General features: G+C 38.1%; 2 protein-coding genes across 4 annotated transcripts; one reads left to right on the top strand and one right to left on the bottom strand.

Moving 5' to 3' along the window:
• The first annotated feature begins 782 nt into the window (after window positions 1–782).
• On the top strand, window positions 783–3,856 carry LOC123507555 (aprataxin-like). The gene is made up of 4 exons (XM_045260481.1): window positions 783–972; window positions 2,146–2,285; window positions 2,628–2,761; window positions 2,999–3,856. Exons 1-4 carry the CDS (start codon window positions 808–810, stop codon window positions 3,157–3,159), a joined length of 600 nt encoding a protein of 199 aa, XP_045116416.1. The 5' UTR covers window positions 783–807; the 3' UTR covers window positions 3,160–3,856.
• Window positions 3,857–5,570: 1,714 nt separating this feature from the next.
• LOC123507546 (DNA-directed RNA polymerase III subunit RPC4-like) lies at window positions 5,571–11,518 on the bottom strand. Of its 3 annotated transcripts, none has more exons than XM_045260475.1 (10): window positions 11,431–11,518; window positions 9,551–9,789; window positions 9,237–9,373; window positions 8,950–9,098; window positions 8,273–8,468; window positions 8,026–8,099; window positions 7,760–7,870; window positions 7,348–7,482; window positions 6,508–6,675; window positions 5,571–6,173 (listed from the first exon to the last, which is right to left on the bottom strand). In XM_045260475.1, the coding sequence occupies exons 2-10, from the start codon at window positions 9,787–9,789 to the stop codon at window positions 6,048–6,050; spliced, it is 1,335 nt and encodes a 444-aa protein (XP_045116410.1). In that variant the 5' UTR covers window positions 11,431–11,518; the 3' UTR covers window positions 5,571–6,047. The 3 variants fall into 3 exon arrangements, with proteins under 3 accessions (XP_045116410.1, XP_045116411.1, XP_045116409.1); XM_045260476.1 differs by having other exon boundaries at window positions 11,458–11,480; XM_045260474.1 differs by lacking the exon at window positions 11,431–11,518 and adding an exon at window positions 11,209–11,392.
• Between the last annotated feature and the right edge of the window lie 2,196 nt (window positions 11,519–13,714).

The following is a 13,714-nucleotide window of genomic DNA, read 5'->3' as shown; positions in this document are numbered from 1 at the left end:
AGATAAATTTATGGATAAGGATGATAGGTGGACGTAATATCTTATACGGGAACTGTCACACGTAATACTTGTAATTTTCTTTATGTACTAACATTACGTCATTATGCTAAAGGGATGAGCACATATTTCATAATGAATACCAACACAAACTTTCCAATAATAACATGCATGATGAAGCAAGGTAACACACACGCACACACTCACACACATACACACAATACACTCACCTTCACACGGCGCGCCCGTAATCTCTTCATCTTTCACATCTTGATTTCCTTCTTTATGTCATTCCTTGTATCCTGTTTCACGTCTTCCCGCGAGTCTTCCTTGCTCCCTCCCTTCCTCCCTCCATTTCACCTCAAACGCTAGAATTAGTGCAATGTCATTAATTAAACCCATTCATATTAAAGTCCATATTCAGATAAAATTAGAAACTGAAGTAATAATAATGAGAACCAAGTTTAAGGGATCCAATGAGAATGGTATATCATATGAAAGCACCAAAAAATTAATCATTCATATCCATCACTATAATAAATCATGAAAAATAACGTACATTAACTGATGAAAAACATTGTAAGGGACAAAGCGGAGGCTGATGGGAGCGAGGGAGAAATAAATGATACAGAAGGGAGGGAGGGAGGGAGCCAGTGAGAATGGATCAAGGGAAGGGAGGGGCATGGGAGAGGCGGTGATACGGGAGACGGAGGGGAGGGAGGATAAAAGAGGGTGAAGGAAGGGAGAGAGAAGCCAAGGGAGGAGCGAAATGGGGGGACAGCTTGGGGGAGTCTCCATGGCGATGCGAAGATGGCGACCAGCACGCCTACCAAGCGGGCCGCCCCGTCCTCCAACTCTCAGCGGCCTGCTAAGAAAGGACACTGGTCTCAGGGGCTTCTCGAGTCCATGAACGATCCCAACCTCATCGTGGAATCGGATGAGCGAATCGTTATCATCAAGGACAAGTATCCCAAGGTACAGGGCGGGGGTTAATGAAAGGCTGCAGTGGGGGTGAGTGAGCGGCAGGCGGACTGTGGCCTCTGTTGTACCCGGGATACGGACTGATTTGCTGGGGTCTGTTGCTTGGTGGACGGGCGGGTGTTCCTTGCCACAGCTCTCAGCGGCCCAGCATGACACTCTCCCATGTCACTCCCGCCATGACTGGTACTCCAACACTACAGGCTTGAAGATAACTGTGTTTGTGGCTTTTTGCCGATAGCTAGTGAGTGGCAGAGTGCAGTACTGGCAAGAGAAGCTTCCCGATGTGTAGCGAGTAAAGGAAGGAGAGAATATTAGTGTTATCACGAGTTACGTCTTCCAGAAGCTAGATCGCGACAAATAAACGCTAAATGACAGCCTAAATGAGGAGTAGAAAGTGGATATGTAGGTATATATAATATTGTTTGGCATGAAGACTCTCTGAGGTGTGGTCAATAGAAGAGGAAATATTGTCATCATGAGTTGTAAATGATAAAAGTTAAATCGCTATAAATGAACACTAAATATTGTTAAGTGGGTGTATGGAAAATTTGATAAACAAGAAAAACTGCGTGATACTGTGTTGTGTGCAAGTAAATATGTGTCGTCTCGTTTTTATTGTGAAGAGCACATAGTAATAATAATTACAATAATAATTCAAAACATTTTGTTCTATAAGTGACATTGACTGGCAGTGTAAAATATTTGTTTTAAAGCGAGGCTGTGTAATGCTGTGTATGGGAACAAATGAATATGTATATTTGTCACAAGTTATGCTGTTTTGAGTTGTATAAATTATATAACCATAAAATATGGATGATTTTAGTTATAAATATTGGTTTGTGAAATTATACCTTGATAAGGAAGGTGCCTGATGCTGTGTTGTTATATAAAACATGTTAATATTAATTACCATGATCAACTAGTATCACAGCAAACTAGCAATGACTGAGATATTAAGTGATATGAATTTGAGTAATTGCTAGCCATATGTGTTTAGTCATAATGAAAAAGTAAAAATCAGTCCAGAATTGATTGGTAAATTTACACCACTAATGTCAAAAGATAGAATACCACTATGTAATTTTCTCTCACCCAAGTCAGTTAATTCCTTGTTTTTAGTAGTGACATAAGAGGCTGGAGAGTCTAATATGAATTTGTTCATTGCAGGCTCGCTATCACTTTCTGGCAATTCCCAAGATCAATGTGCCTAACCTGAAGGCACTAAAGAGGGAGCAAAGTGAGCTACTGCGGTACATGCAGGACCAATGCCACCTCCTGGCATCCAAGTATCCCCATGTGGAATTCAGGTGAGCCAACACTACACAATTGTTATTGTGATTATAGTTCAGTGTGCCTCTATTGCATTAATGTTTCGCATATTATCAACTCTTAGTGAAATATAATTTAGACTTTCTTAGTTGTTTAGTATTCAGTGAAATTAAAAGCATGTTGTATCTTCAGCTGGAGAAGAAAAATTTAATCAGATCTTAATCTTACAATATTATCCATCTTTGTGTGGCAAATTTTCTGTGTCTTATTATAAGCATGCAAAGTATCCTTCATACATAGAATTTGAAATTGTCATTCTTGGACTTCTGAAGAGATTTATTTACTACTAAAAACTATAGCTACTTACACATCTCCCCCAGGTATGGGTACCACGCCATCCCCAGCATGTCCCAGCTACACCTGCACATGATAAGCCAAGACTTTGACTCCCCATGCCTCAAAACCAAGCGACACTGGAACTCCTTCAACACCAAGTACTTTCTGGATAGTGCAGGTACTGCATCACATCCTATAACTAACGACAGATCGTCGTACACATGTATAGATACTGATTGAGTAAAATGCAAGTCATTAAGTATCATTCAAAATCAAAAGGAATACTATAGAGCTGATGAATGTTTGCATTATGAAGACGAGCAGCAAGGCACATAATCTGCTGAACTAAGATGTTGATTACCATTAATTAATTTCAGTGTGTCCTTTAGCAAGAGACTAACATAAACTGTTTCAGATGTGATCCGGTGCCTGGAGGAGCGTGGCATGGTGGTGACCATGACACCCATTGCTGGTGAGAAGTTACTGGACTTACCCCTCAAGTGCCACAAGTGCATTTATTCTCCTCAGAACATGCCCAAGTTGAAGCAGCACCTCTATAAGCACTCAAACAATTGAGGCTTGATGAGTGTGGAGTGTGGTGCTTAGCTTGAGAGACACTGATGAGTGTGCTTCCTGAACCCTGGTTGCCATTATTCTAAGAAAGTGAAATCCTTATGCAGTCATTGCCTATAAATTAGTGGTGTACTCATTAAATACCTTTTATATTCTCTGGTCCATGTATTTAAATTTAAATTTATTCCTTCTTGTATTTTCACATAACACAATCTACACTTTATACATACATTTATGAAACTGTTCATTCACATTCTTTCTAGTTTGCAGACTGATTTGCTTGAATACTGAGGAACAAGAGAATGAGTAGATAGAGCGAACTTATTTTAGTCATTATCAAGCGGTGTGGTCATGGGGATGGGAGATCAGTGTACTCCTTTATCAGAGGCTAAGATGTGCAAGAATGCTTGTGGATATGATTGTGTGTGTGTATACATAGATGCCATGTCATGGCAGATCCTCTTTGTGAGTAATGGCAGCATTATATATTTAGATGGAATGAATGTAAACTCAACTGAATTTGGTGGGTCAATTTGCAAGTATGAGAGAAGCTTGATAAAAAGGTAAAGTGAGAAGACAAATATTTTTGGACTGCTGGATGCTGGTTTATTTATAGTAATTATGATACTATCTGATTACACACTGTAAGACAAGTGGCCAGTGTTGGAATTGATGCATCTTTTTATAAACTGGTTTTCTAGGTGTTCCTTTCATTACATAGATTTTTCTTATTGTAAGTTTTGATGCAATGGTGTTATAGTCTGATCAGCCTTAATTTACGGCCATGGGGGGCGAGCGTCTCTGTACAGTGTTACCACGTTTTCACTATTGTTGTTCTCTCTCTCTCTCTCTCTCTCTCTCTCTCTCTCTCTCTCTCTCTCTCTCTCTCTCTCTCTCTCTCTCTCTCTCTCTCTCTCTCTCTGCTTACCCTTGATTCTTTAGTAAGTCATTTATAATTATATATATATATATATATATATATATATATATATATATATATATATATATATATATATATATATATATATATATATATATATATATATATATATATATATATATATATATATATATATATATGAGTGGCACAAGGTCAGTCATGTCGCCACCACAATGTGTCAAGGCCACCAGCTGGGTGTGGAAGAGTTGCCGCTTGCAAGTGAATAATGCTTTTTTTTTTTTTTTTTCACTTAGGTATTGGCATATACCTACTATTTTGTAAAAATAGAAACTACACATTAGCTTGGCTTACGAATTATGAATGCGATTATGCCTCACCCTTGAAATTACTGTAAAAGCCAGTAAATGTGAGCATTTTATCTTATAATTATAGCAACATCTGGTACTACAAGGTGAGGCTATTCGGCCTGGCCAGGCTGGGTTCATCAGTATTGCCGCCACTCACAAGACTTCTACTATTTTTTTTTTTTTTTTTACTTTGGATAATAGATTATTTCTTTTTTCCATGCTCATTATCTTATATCTGTAACGGTGACATATTACACACCCTAAACATACGCTAAGTACCATTATAAGTTACTACAGTTGATATCAGCAACATTGTTGAATATATATGCCATGTTTGTATGGTACTATATAGTTTTTTTATGCATATGATGGTTACTGTTGATTCAGCCATCTATATACACAAGTCAAAATTTTATACATCTGAATTGATGGTATTTGCGATGCCTTGTACACCAATAACTTCCATTTCACATCGCATTTTTGGGAAACGTGGCAACACTGTAAAGCTACCCTCGCCCCACCACAGCCGTAAATTAAGCCCGGTCAGACTATAACTACAAGACATGCAGTTAGACAATAAGAGGAACAGAAGTAAACAGTACAGTATTAAGGTAACCTTGCAGTGCCATACTGTGTACAGTCACAGGTTATGTTTGCCCCGTCAGCACAAATACATCATATATAACGATAGTTCCTATAAAGCTAATTTATTATCACATCCACACTAGTAATTTAGATACTTTGTGAATTTATAATGTAGACAGGTAAGGCAAATTCAAATTTTAGTTACAGTCCACTTGATGGATTGAGAGGAAACAAAAACCTGGTTCCTCTGTTATTTTGTTATCCATAATTTAATACTGTTACACCTGAACAATCAAATATTTTCCCAGTTTTGTTATTGTATATATACAAGTGAAATATACATGACTTACAAGGCATCACTACACCTTTTATTCCACTTCATAGTTCGTTCATTAGAGATGCAAAACTCTCAGAGGTAAGACAAGACTTGAGACTGCAAGTCCATCGCTGCTAAAATTGAAATAGTTCTAAGCATCCTTTGTTATCCCCTTATACTTTTTCTGCCAATATATGACAATTTCTGGATATTGAATTAAAACCATATGATTTTATAATATTTTGAGGTATCTTAACTGATAATAAATTCCAAGTTTTATTGAATATGTAAATAAATAATTAGTGAAGAACTAAACTACTCATTTCACTCATATCTGTTTACTTTCAAATCTCACTTATCAAACACTAAGAGGTTTACGTACAAATCTAATCCCAAGCTATTTTCTGTAATATAAAACTACACTGAAGTGTGTCTTATAAAAGGGACTTCAAAGGAAGAGATCCATACAAGATTCATCACGGCACCGATCACAGAACATCCGAGCGTTGAGTCCTGGAGAGGAGTGCGGGCTCCTCAGTGCTATGCTGATGAGCAAACCATCAGTAAGTGTTAGCACCCAACACAGATCACAAAACACAGTGTATTTCAAGCAGAGTACACTACCAAAGAGAAAAAAAATGGTCTCACAGCAAGGTGAGTGATTGTAAAAAAATAAACCTTAAAGCTTTTCCTCAACACGACAACAACACTAAATGCCAGAGTGCCTAAGGCGGAGCCGATGCTAAGTTTTCATCTGCCTGACGAGTTCCTCCAGGTCGGGTGTACACACTAGCCGATGGCCCACGTGGCCCAGCACTGTCATAGCTCCAGTCTTGGCCTCTTGGTCAACATCCACATTCACCACGTCCTGAGCACCAAGGCAATGGTCACAAACCCTCCCAATCCAATCACCAAACAAAACTAAATCAACTCAAAACTGCACACTAAACAAGACTTCCAAGAAACATCATGACCTGCTGCTGAATGTAACATTAACTAATAATAATCACAAACTCTAATTAGAGATAAATATGAGGTTGAAATCAAATACATACTACAAAATATCCATAGCAAATCCACCACTGAAACATGTCTTTGTGGGATGACTATAACGAAACTCAGATCTTAGAACAGCTTACTCATAAGTACTATTCCAACACATACATTTCTACTGGATAGCAATACATGGTCAGATTACATACCTGTAGAAAGCCCACTTGTGTTCCTTTGCTCACAGACAGCTTATGATTCCCCAGCCACAGCTCCACCTTGCCAGACTTGTACACCTTGACAGTGCCAATCTTCCCCTCAGGTAAGGTGTTCAGAGTGCAGTACTGTTGGTTGGCTTTCTTCTCCTCCTCTTCATGTTCCTGTTCATAACACAAATGTTCATACATGTGCACAATAACATGATACATTCAAAGTATTCGGTGTTACTCTTGATGTTGGTCTTGTTGAATCATATTGCTAGCTAAGTTCTGAGCTGAACAAAACAATATAACCTATTATTATTATTATCAATGTTTAATAATACTGTAAATAATGTAGAGCAGTGTGATTCAACCAAATACCATACCAAGAACATGAGGATCTCCTGGTTCAAATTCATGATCCTGCTTCAAATTCATGACATGTATTCAGCTACAAAGTACTACTACCTATGTTCCTCTTCCTCCACCACTTATTGTAACACAAGATCAGATTTAAAGAATAGTATTCAATTATGATTCCTTATAATTCACTAACTACTCACCTTAATTAAACCAACTCTCTAATATCTGATTACCTATTTCAAACAAAGCAATACTAATCTGATCAGTACATTAGTGTGCATTGCAACAATTATCAAAATTCTGATGCTGTATTTAGTATTTAATGTTTTTATCTAGTTGTATTGTACAAGGGCCAAGCTAAAGCTCATTTCTTTTGTCTCGTTATCTATAGTTATCCAATTTCTTTTCAAATTTACTCAGACTAACAGATGTAACCACATCCTCAATTAAACTACTGTACAGTTCAATGCATCGATCGATACAACTCACATTGCTGCCAGAAGGCTTCTCCCGCTGTTGTTGTTGCTGTTGCTGTTGCTGCTGCTGCTGCTGCTGCTGCTGTGAGTATGTTGCACTGGATTCCTGCTTCACTTCTGGAGGGTGACTTGGAAGAGAATTGGGCAGCTGGAAAAGAAAGATAACTAAAGGTAAAATAAAAGTCCACATCTACAAGCCAGTGACAGCAACATGTGACTAAATCTAATACTCTCCTATTGCTGTAAAAAAGGAAATATCTTAGTCCTGTTCTGAAAGGATATAAATAGAACTCTGATCATATCCCTCAACCAGGTAATTATATGAAATTATTATATTTTGCTCATTCCCAAAGTATTAACTACTGGTGCAGGCATAAAGATCAGCAACAGTTCCATTATCAATTTTTATGACAGGTTCAACACACCTGGAAAAACATAAATTCTTCATGCTTTCCTGACAGGAGCTGTGCAGCTGTGAGTTCTGGTGCTTTTTGTACCAGCATACCACCTTTAAGTGGCATCTTCCTGTCTGGCATCTGCAAGAGTAAAACTTGTAAAATTCTGTAGATAAAAAGTGAACACTTATTACACATCAGATCATAAAAATGCATTACAGTCATTCACAAAACACTGATATAGTAGGTACCAGAGTCCTACACCAAACCAGAGCTACAACTTCAACAAAACATGCCTTCATATTCTTTGCTGGCGGTCCCACTGTGTCTCCACTTGGCTCCTCACTGAGATCTGCTGGCTCTGATTTGACTGTAGATAAGCAAAAATAATCACAATAAATTCAAACTATAATGCCAACAATTTCCCAATTCATCAATTACTCTTTTTGCTTTTAACACAATATCAATTAAGGAAACAATATTTCAAGTTTTGTGGTGAGCACCTTGCAGTGAATAATAGTGCCTTTCCTAAGAAGTACTGACCTTCCACTTTGTTTAGAGTTGGGTCTGAACCAGCAACACCCTTCACATCCCCTTCTTCCTTAAAACCTTGGGCACAGTTGACTAGAGGCAACTGTACAGGGTAGAGGTCCTCGTCCCCAGGCTGCCCCATTGCATCATCAGGGTCATCAATGAAATCATCTCGTAAAATTTCTTTCAATTTCTGGTCTTCATGTTCCTGAAATTCATAATGAATTTGTTATGGTAGGTTGCTGATAAAGATTATTGTAATATCCAACATCATTATTGAATCCACCAAAAAGGTAGACTCATGAACTATTGTTCACTGAAATGAAGAATATTTTCTGGATTACTTACTTTATCATTTCTGTTTTCTCTCAAATTTCTATACCATATATTTGACCACACTTCCCTAATTACATACAAGAAGCACAAAATTTGCACAGAGTTAATTTACTTTCAGGAAACAAGTTTTAACTGTTAATGTGGCAGTTAGCCAACTCAGCTTACAACAGAGAGGACTCAGGTTTGAATCCCAGCTGTACAGAAACAATTTGGGCTTATCTCCATCACAATGTAGTCCCTGTTTGCTAAGCAGGGAATAGGTACAGGATGTAAGACAAGTACTCCCTATGATATATGGCTTAGCAAACCTTCAAGCTCTTGAATAATACAAAGTTGTGATGCTCAATTATTACCTGGTCAATGTTGTTGACCGTTTCCAAGTTAAGTACAGGCTTGTGTACAAAACCAGCCTCTGAATTCTTCCCCGAGCCTCCACCACCACCTCCTACACCACCACCAGAGCCCCCTCCAAAGCCACGTCTCTGGGAGGATGAGGCAATACCTGCAAAGAGCATATTTTTCATGAATCTGCATCTCATTACCACATACCTAGAACTAGACTTCAAATACGCTCATTTTTCACCATGTAATACTATCTATTGTGAAGATTGAGTCAAGAGAGGTGAGGTACATTACTTACCTGCTCCAAATAGTGAACCAGTTGTCTGTATAAACTCCTTTGCCCTTCCTCGACCCCTGCCTCCTTCCCCTCGACCCCTGCCTCCCTCCTTGGTATTCTTGTCGCGCCTTCTATTCGGTTTCTCTGTATGAGTTTCACTGAAAAACAAGAGAAAAATGTATTTCTTTCTACATATTTACAATTATAATTACTCATGTAATTACAAAATAAATCAGATTTTTGTATCAGAGATGACATACAATAATTGTATGCGTAAATATCACTATCACACACCTCTACAACATATAAAGAACTTCAAATCACCGACAACTTACTATGAATGATCTACTTTTTCTCTTCTTGTGGGAATGTTTGGGGAGAATGTTTTGCGGGTCCTGGTGATGAGTGAGGGCTTCACTAGGGCTGTGGTGGCAGCGGACAGGGTCAGGTCACGGGGCGCCCGAAAGGATGGCAGCCGTGCAGACACAGCTCCACTGGGCCCTGCTGGTGAGCCACAACCTGCACTCTGGCCCTTGACTGGTGCCACTTTGTCTGTCCCATTCTGCTCTGACATCTATCGACCAAGGAAAAAAAGTCAGATAAAATTTAACATTAACATTTTCATCTGAAGGCTATGTTAGGCTTCCATTTATTTAGTTTATTAATTGCATTGTTAGTCTCCTCACTGTGTGGTTTATGGTGAAAAAAAAACATCAGATATAATTCAAGAATGACTACTTATTCATATCTACTTTGGATATATCTATATATATATATATATATATATATATATATATATATATATATATATATATATATATATATATGTGTGTGTGTGTGTGTGTGTGTGTGTGTGTGTGTGTATTCACCATGGTCATCTGCTGGTCACCCAGCCAGTCTTTCCCCTACAAAAAGAGCTTAGAGCTCATAGTGACCGATCATCAAGTAGGACTGAGACCACACCACACTCCACACACCGGGAAAGCGAGGCCACAAGCCCTTGAGTTACATCCTGTACCTATTTACTGCTAGGTGAACAGGGGCTACACATTAAGAGGCTTGCCCATTTGCCTCGCCGCTTTCCAGGACTTGAACCCAGACCCTCTTGATTGTGAGTCGAGCGTGCTAACCACTACACTATGCGATGTGTGTATGTTTCACTTTCACTGTTTGATCTGCTGCAGTCTCTGACGAGACAGCCAGACGTTACCCTACGGAACAAGCTCAGAGCTCATTATTTCCGATCTTTGGATAGGCCTGAGACCAGGCACACACCACACACTGGGACAACAAGGTCACAACTCCTCGATTTACATCCAGTACCTACTCACTGCTAGGTGAACAGGGGCTACACGTGCAAGGAGACACACCCAAATATCTCCACCCGGCCGGGGAATCGAACCTCGGTCCTCTGGCTTGTGAAGCCAGTGCTCTAACCACTGATGTACCGGCCGTGTGTGTGTGTGTGTGTGCATTGTAATTCAATACCAATGCCATCAGTGATAGAAGAAAAAACTTATTGTTTATTTCAGACATGTTATCATGTGGAGCTGGTCAAAGTTTGACAGCAAGACAGCACTCCTAATTTGGTTAGGATAGGTTAGGTTACATTTCAGTTGGTTTGCTTTTGTTTGGTTAAGTTAAGTTAGCTTTAGTTAGGTTACATTAGGACCCCTATACATATATGTTGAAAACTTGTAAGTATTACCAAAAATGTTTGAAATTATCACCTAAACTGTGAACTAAGCAATGTTATTGAAATCACTAATGGCATTTACAAGGACGAAACTGTCTTTTCTTGGAAGTTTTCCTGCGTTTACTAATTTCCTACAATCTTTTGTCGCAAATTACTCTATTCCTTATGGTGGGTGAAAAAAAAGTTAATACAGTAACTTGTAAGAGAAATTTGTCGCAAATCACTTAAAATCTCTTTAAGACATCAAAATAAAGTTTCGATCACCACATGGAGGTTCTAAGGAATGTAGCAATTTACCTTTTTGTGTAATCGTCTTCACTAACAGCTATCATAAGCTTGAAATATTTCCTTCGTCTGACACCATCAACCAGGGTAACATTCGCCCCGCAACCTTGTTTACACGATACTAAATATTTCCCTCACAAGAATGTATCCAGTATCGCAGTATCTGTGTAACCTGATAAAACAATAACCTGAAAGTCATTTCTGACAATAAAACTATTAAAAAAACAATAATACACTTAGTATTTCCAACGGTGTGCAGACCCAGCAAAATAGTAAACACGAGAAGGGCGCCGAGGCCACGATGGGACAGAGGGGTAAACAAACCAAGACCAAGATTAAGACTAAAAAAAAAAAAAAAAGAAAAAGAAACGAAATAACGCAAAATAATGATTTTTACATGTTAACCAACACTGAAAATCATTTTAGACTCTTAATCGGACTCTTAATTAAGAAAACTCGATCTACAAAGTCATGAACCCGGCGCGTTTCTTCAGTTCCATTGGAAATACTACTATATTTTTTTTATAGTCTACTACAGTGAAACACCGGTGTACCGCTCCTCATTTACTAATTTCTGGTGTTACTTCTATACTGATCTACACATTCAAATTCATACTGGTGCTGTGTCTTGCTACCAGAATTTAAATATCAAACCATACATCCAAATCAGATTATATAGTGTTTTTCATCTGGGTGGACTTACGTGAGGTGGAAAGCTGTCTAGTTGACGAAACAATATCCATTTGATTAAACATATGTATGTGTACACCCCTTGGTCTCTATCCTAACATTCCCCTATTCCCTCAGCACGTACCACTTGCATCATCTGCATGATCATGCCTGTCTCTGCCATACTTCATACAGTCAACAACATGTAAGTCTCATCCTCTCCCATTTATATCCATACTGTGCCCTCGCAGCCTCGACCATACTACTTTTCATACATAAGGTCCTCTTTTTCTCTATGCCACTCCATATGGGTCTTCTATTCCATCTTCCATTCATTCAGAACCACGTATTTCACTACTTTGGCATCATATTTATCTTTCTTTCCTTTCCTACATCCATTATTTCGTTTCTTTTCTTGCTTTTTCTCCCTGTAATCTATTTATTCAATCAATTTTTATTTTACTGTTCATCTTTCATTCCTTGCATACATTAATTCATTATTTCTTCCTTTTTATTATAATTATTTATCGTTTTTTATTACTATTATATATATTTTCTCTAGTTATTCTTTTTACGTTAACTATTATTATTACTCTCTCTCTCTCTCTCTCTCTCTCTCTCTCTCTCTCTCTCTCTCTCTCTAACACACAAACACACCAAAAGTAACTTCAAAACACTCTCTAGCTATTATTCTCTTACTTTAATTTGGCACTATGTATTCTCTTTCGCAGACACTCTTCTTCCTCTCCCACTAGAGCTGGGCAGTAACTGGCTGGTGTTTCCGGAACCAGTTCCAACGGTTCCACCAGAAACCATTGGGAGCCGGTTCCAATTTTTAGAACCGGTTCCGCTTTAACGGTTCCACATGAATACAGATCGTAGATACGCATGAGTTACAATTCACAAATAGTATACTATATAATGCTTATTTATACACTATAAGAATGTTATAATTAATATTATTTAGGAATCCTTGCAAATGCCAGTATCTATAGATGAACGAAGTAGAGTATAATATAATCATGTGTACTGCAGGCAAGCTTGTATCCATTATTCAAAGAAATTGCACGAATGATATATAAAAAGTTCGCTCATACTGGTCATTAGCCAATAGCAGGCACCGATTTAGTTTTGCCATATCATCATCGTTTCTTTGTGCTCTGACTGGTAGATATCCTATGACGTCACAACATAGAGTATATTATATATATATATATATATATATATATATATATATATATATATATATATATATATATATATATATATATATATATATATATATATATTAGTGCACACCCAAACCACTTAAAACACTTAAAACTAACCCAAAACACACTCAAAACACCACGCAACACCTCAAAATGTCCCCAGATACACCTAATACTCACTAGAAATATCCAATATACACCAAAATCACGCTGAACCACCCAAATACACACACACACACACACACACACACACACACACACACACACACACACACACACACACAAACAAACCAATTACAACACCTAAAAATAACCCAAAACACACTCATAAAATCAAGCAACACCTCAAAAAATACCAAAACACACATTCAAACCATTAAAACACTCAAAACTAACATAAAACACACTCAAAACACCATGCAAAACCTAAAAATGCACCAGACACACCTAAACTCACTAGAAACACCCAATATAAACCTAAATCACCCCACACACCCAACCCACTTACAACACTCAATACTCTCCCCTACCACACTCAAAAAACCATGCAACACCTCAAAATGCCCCCAATCACACCAAAAACTCATTAGAAACACCTAATATATACCCAAATCACCCCCACACACATCCAAAAGACT

This window comes from Portunus trituberculatus, chromosome 22, assembly GCF_017591435.1.
Source record: "Portunus trituberculatus isolate SZX2019 chromosome 22, ASM1759143v1, whole genome shotgun sequence".
Taxonomy (NCBI): Eukaryota; Metazoa; Arthropoda; class Malacostraca; order Decapoda; family Portunidae; genus Portunus; species Portunus trituberculatus.
The sequence above is the reverse complement of the archived record's forward strand: the minus strand, read 5'-3'. Positions and strand labels throughout refer to the sequence as shown.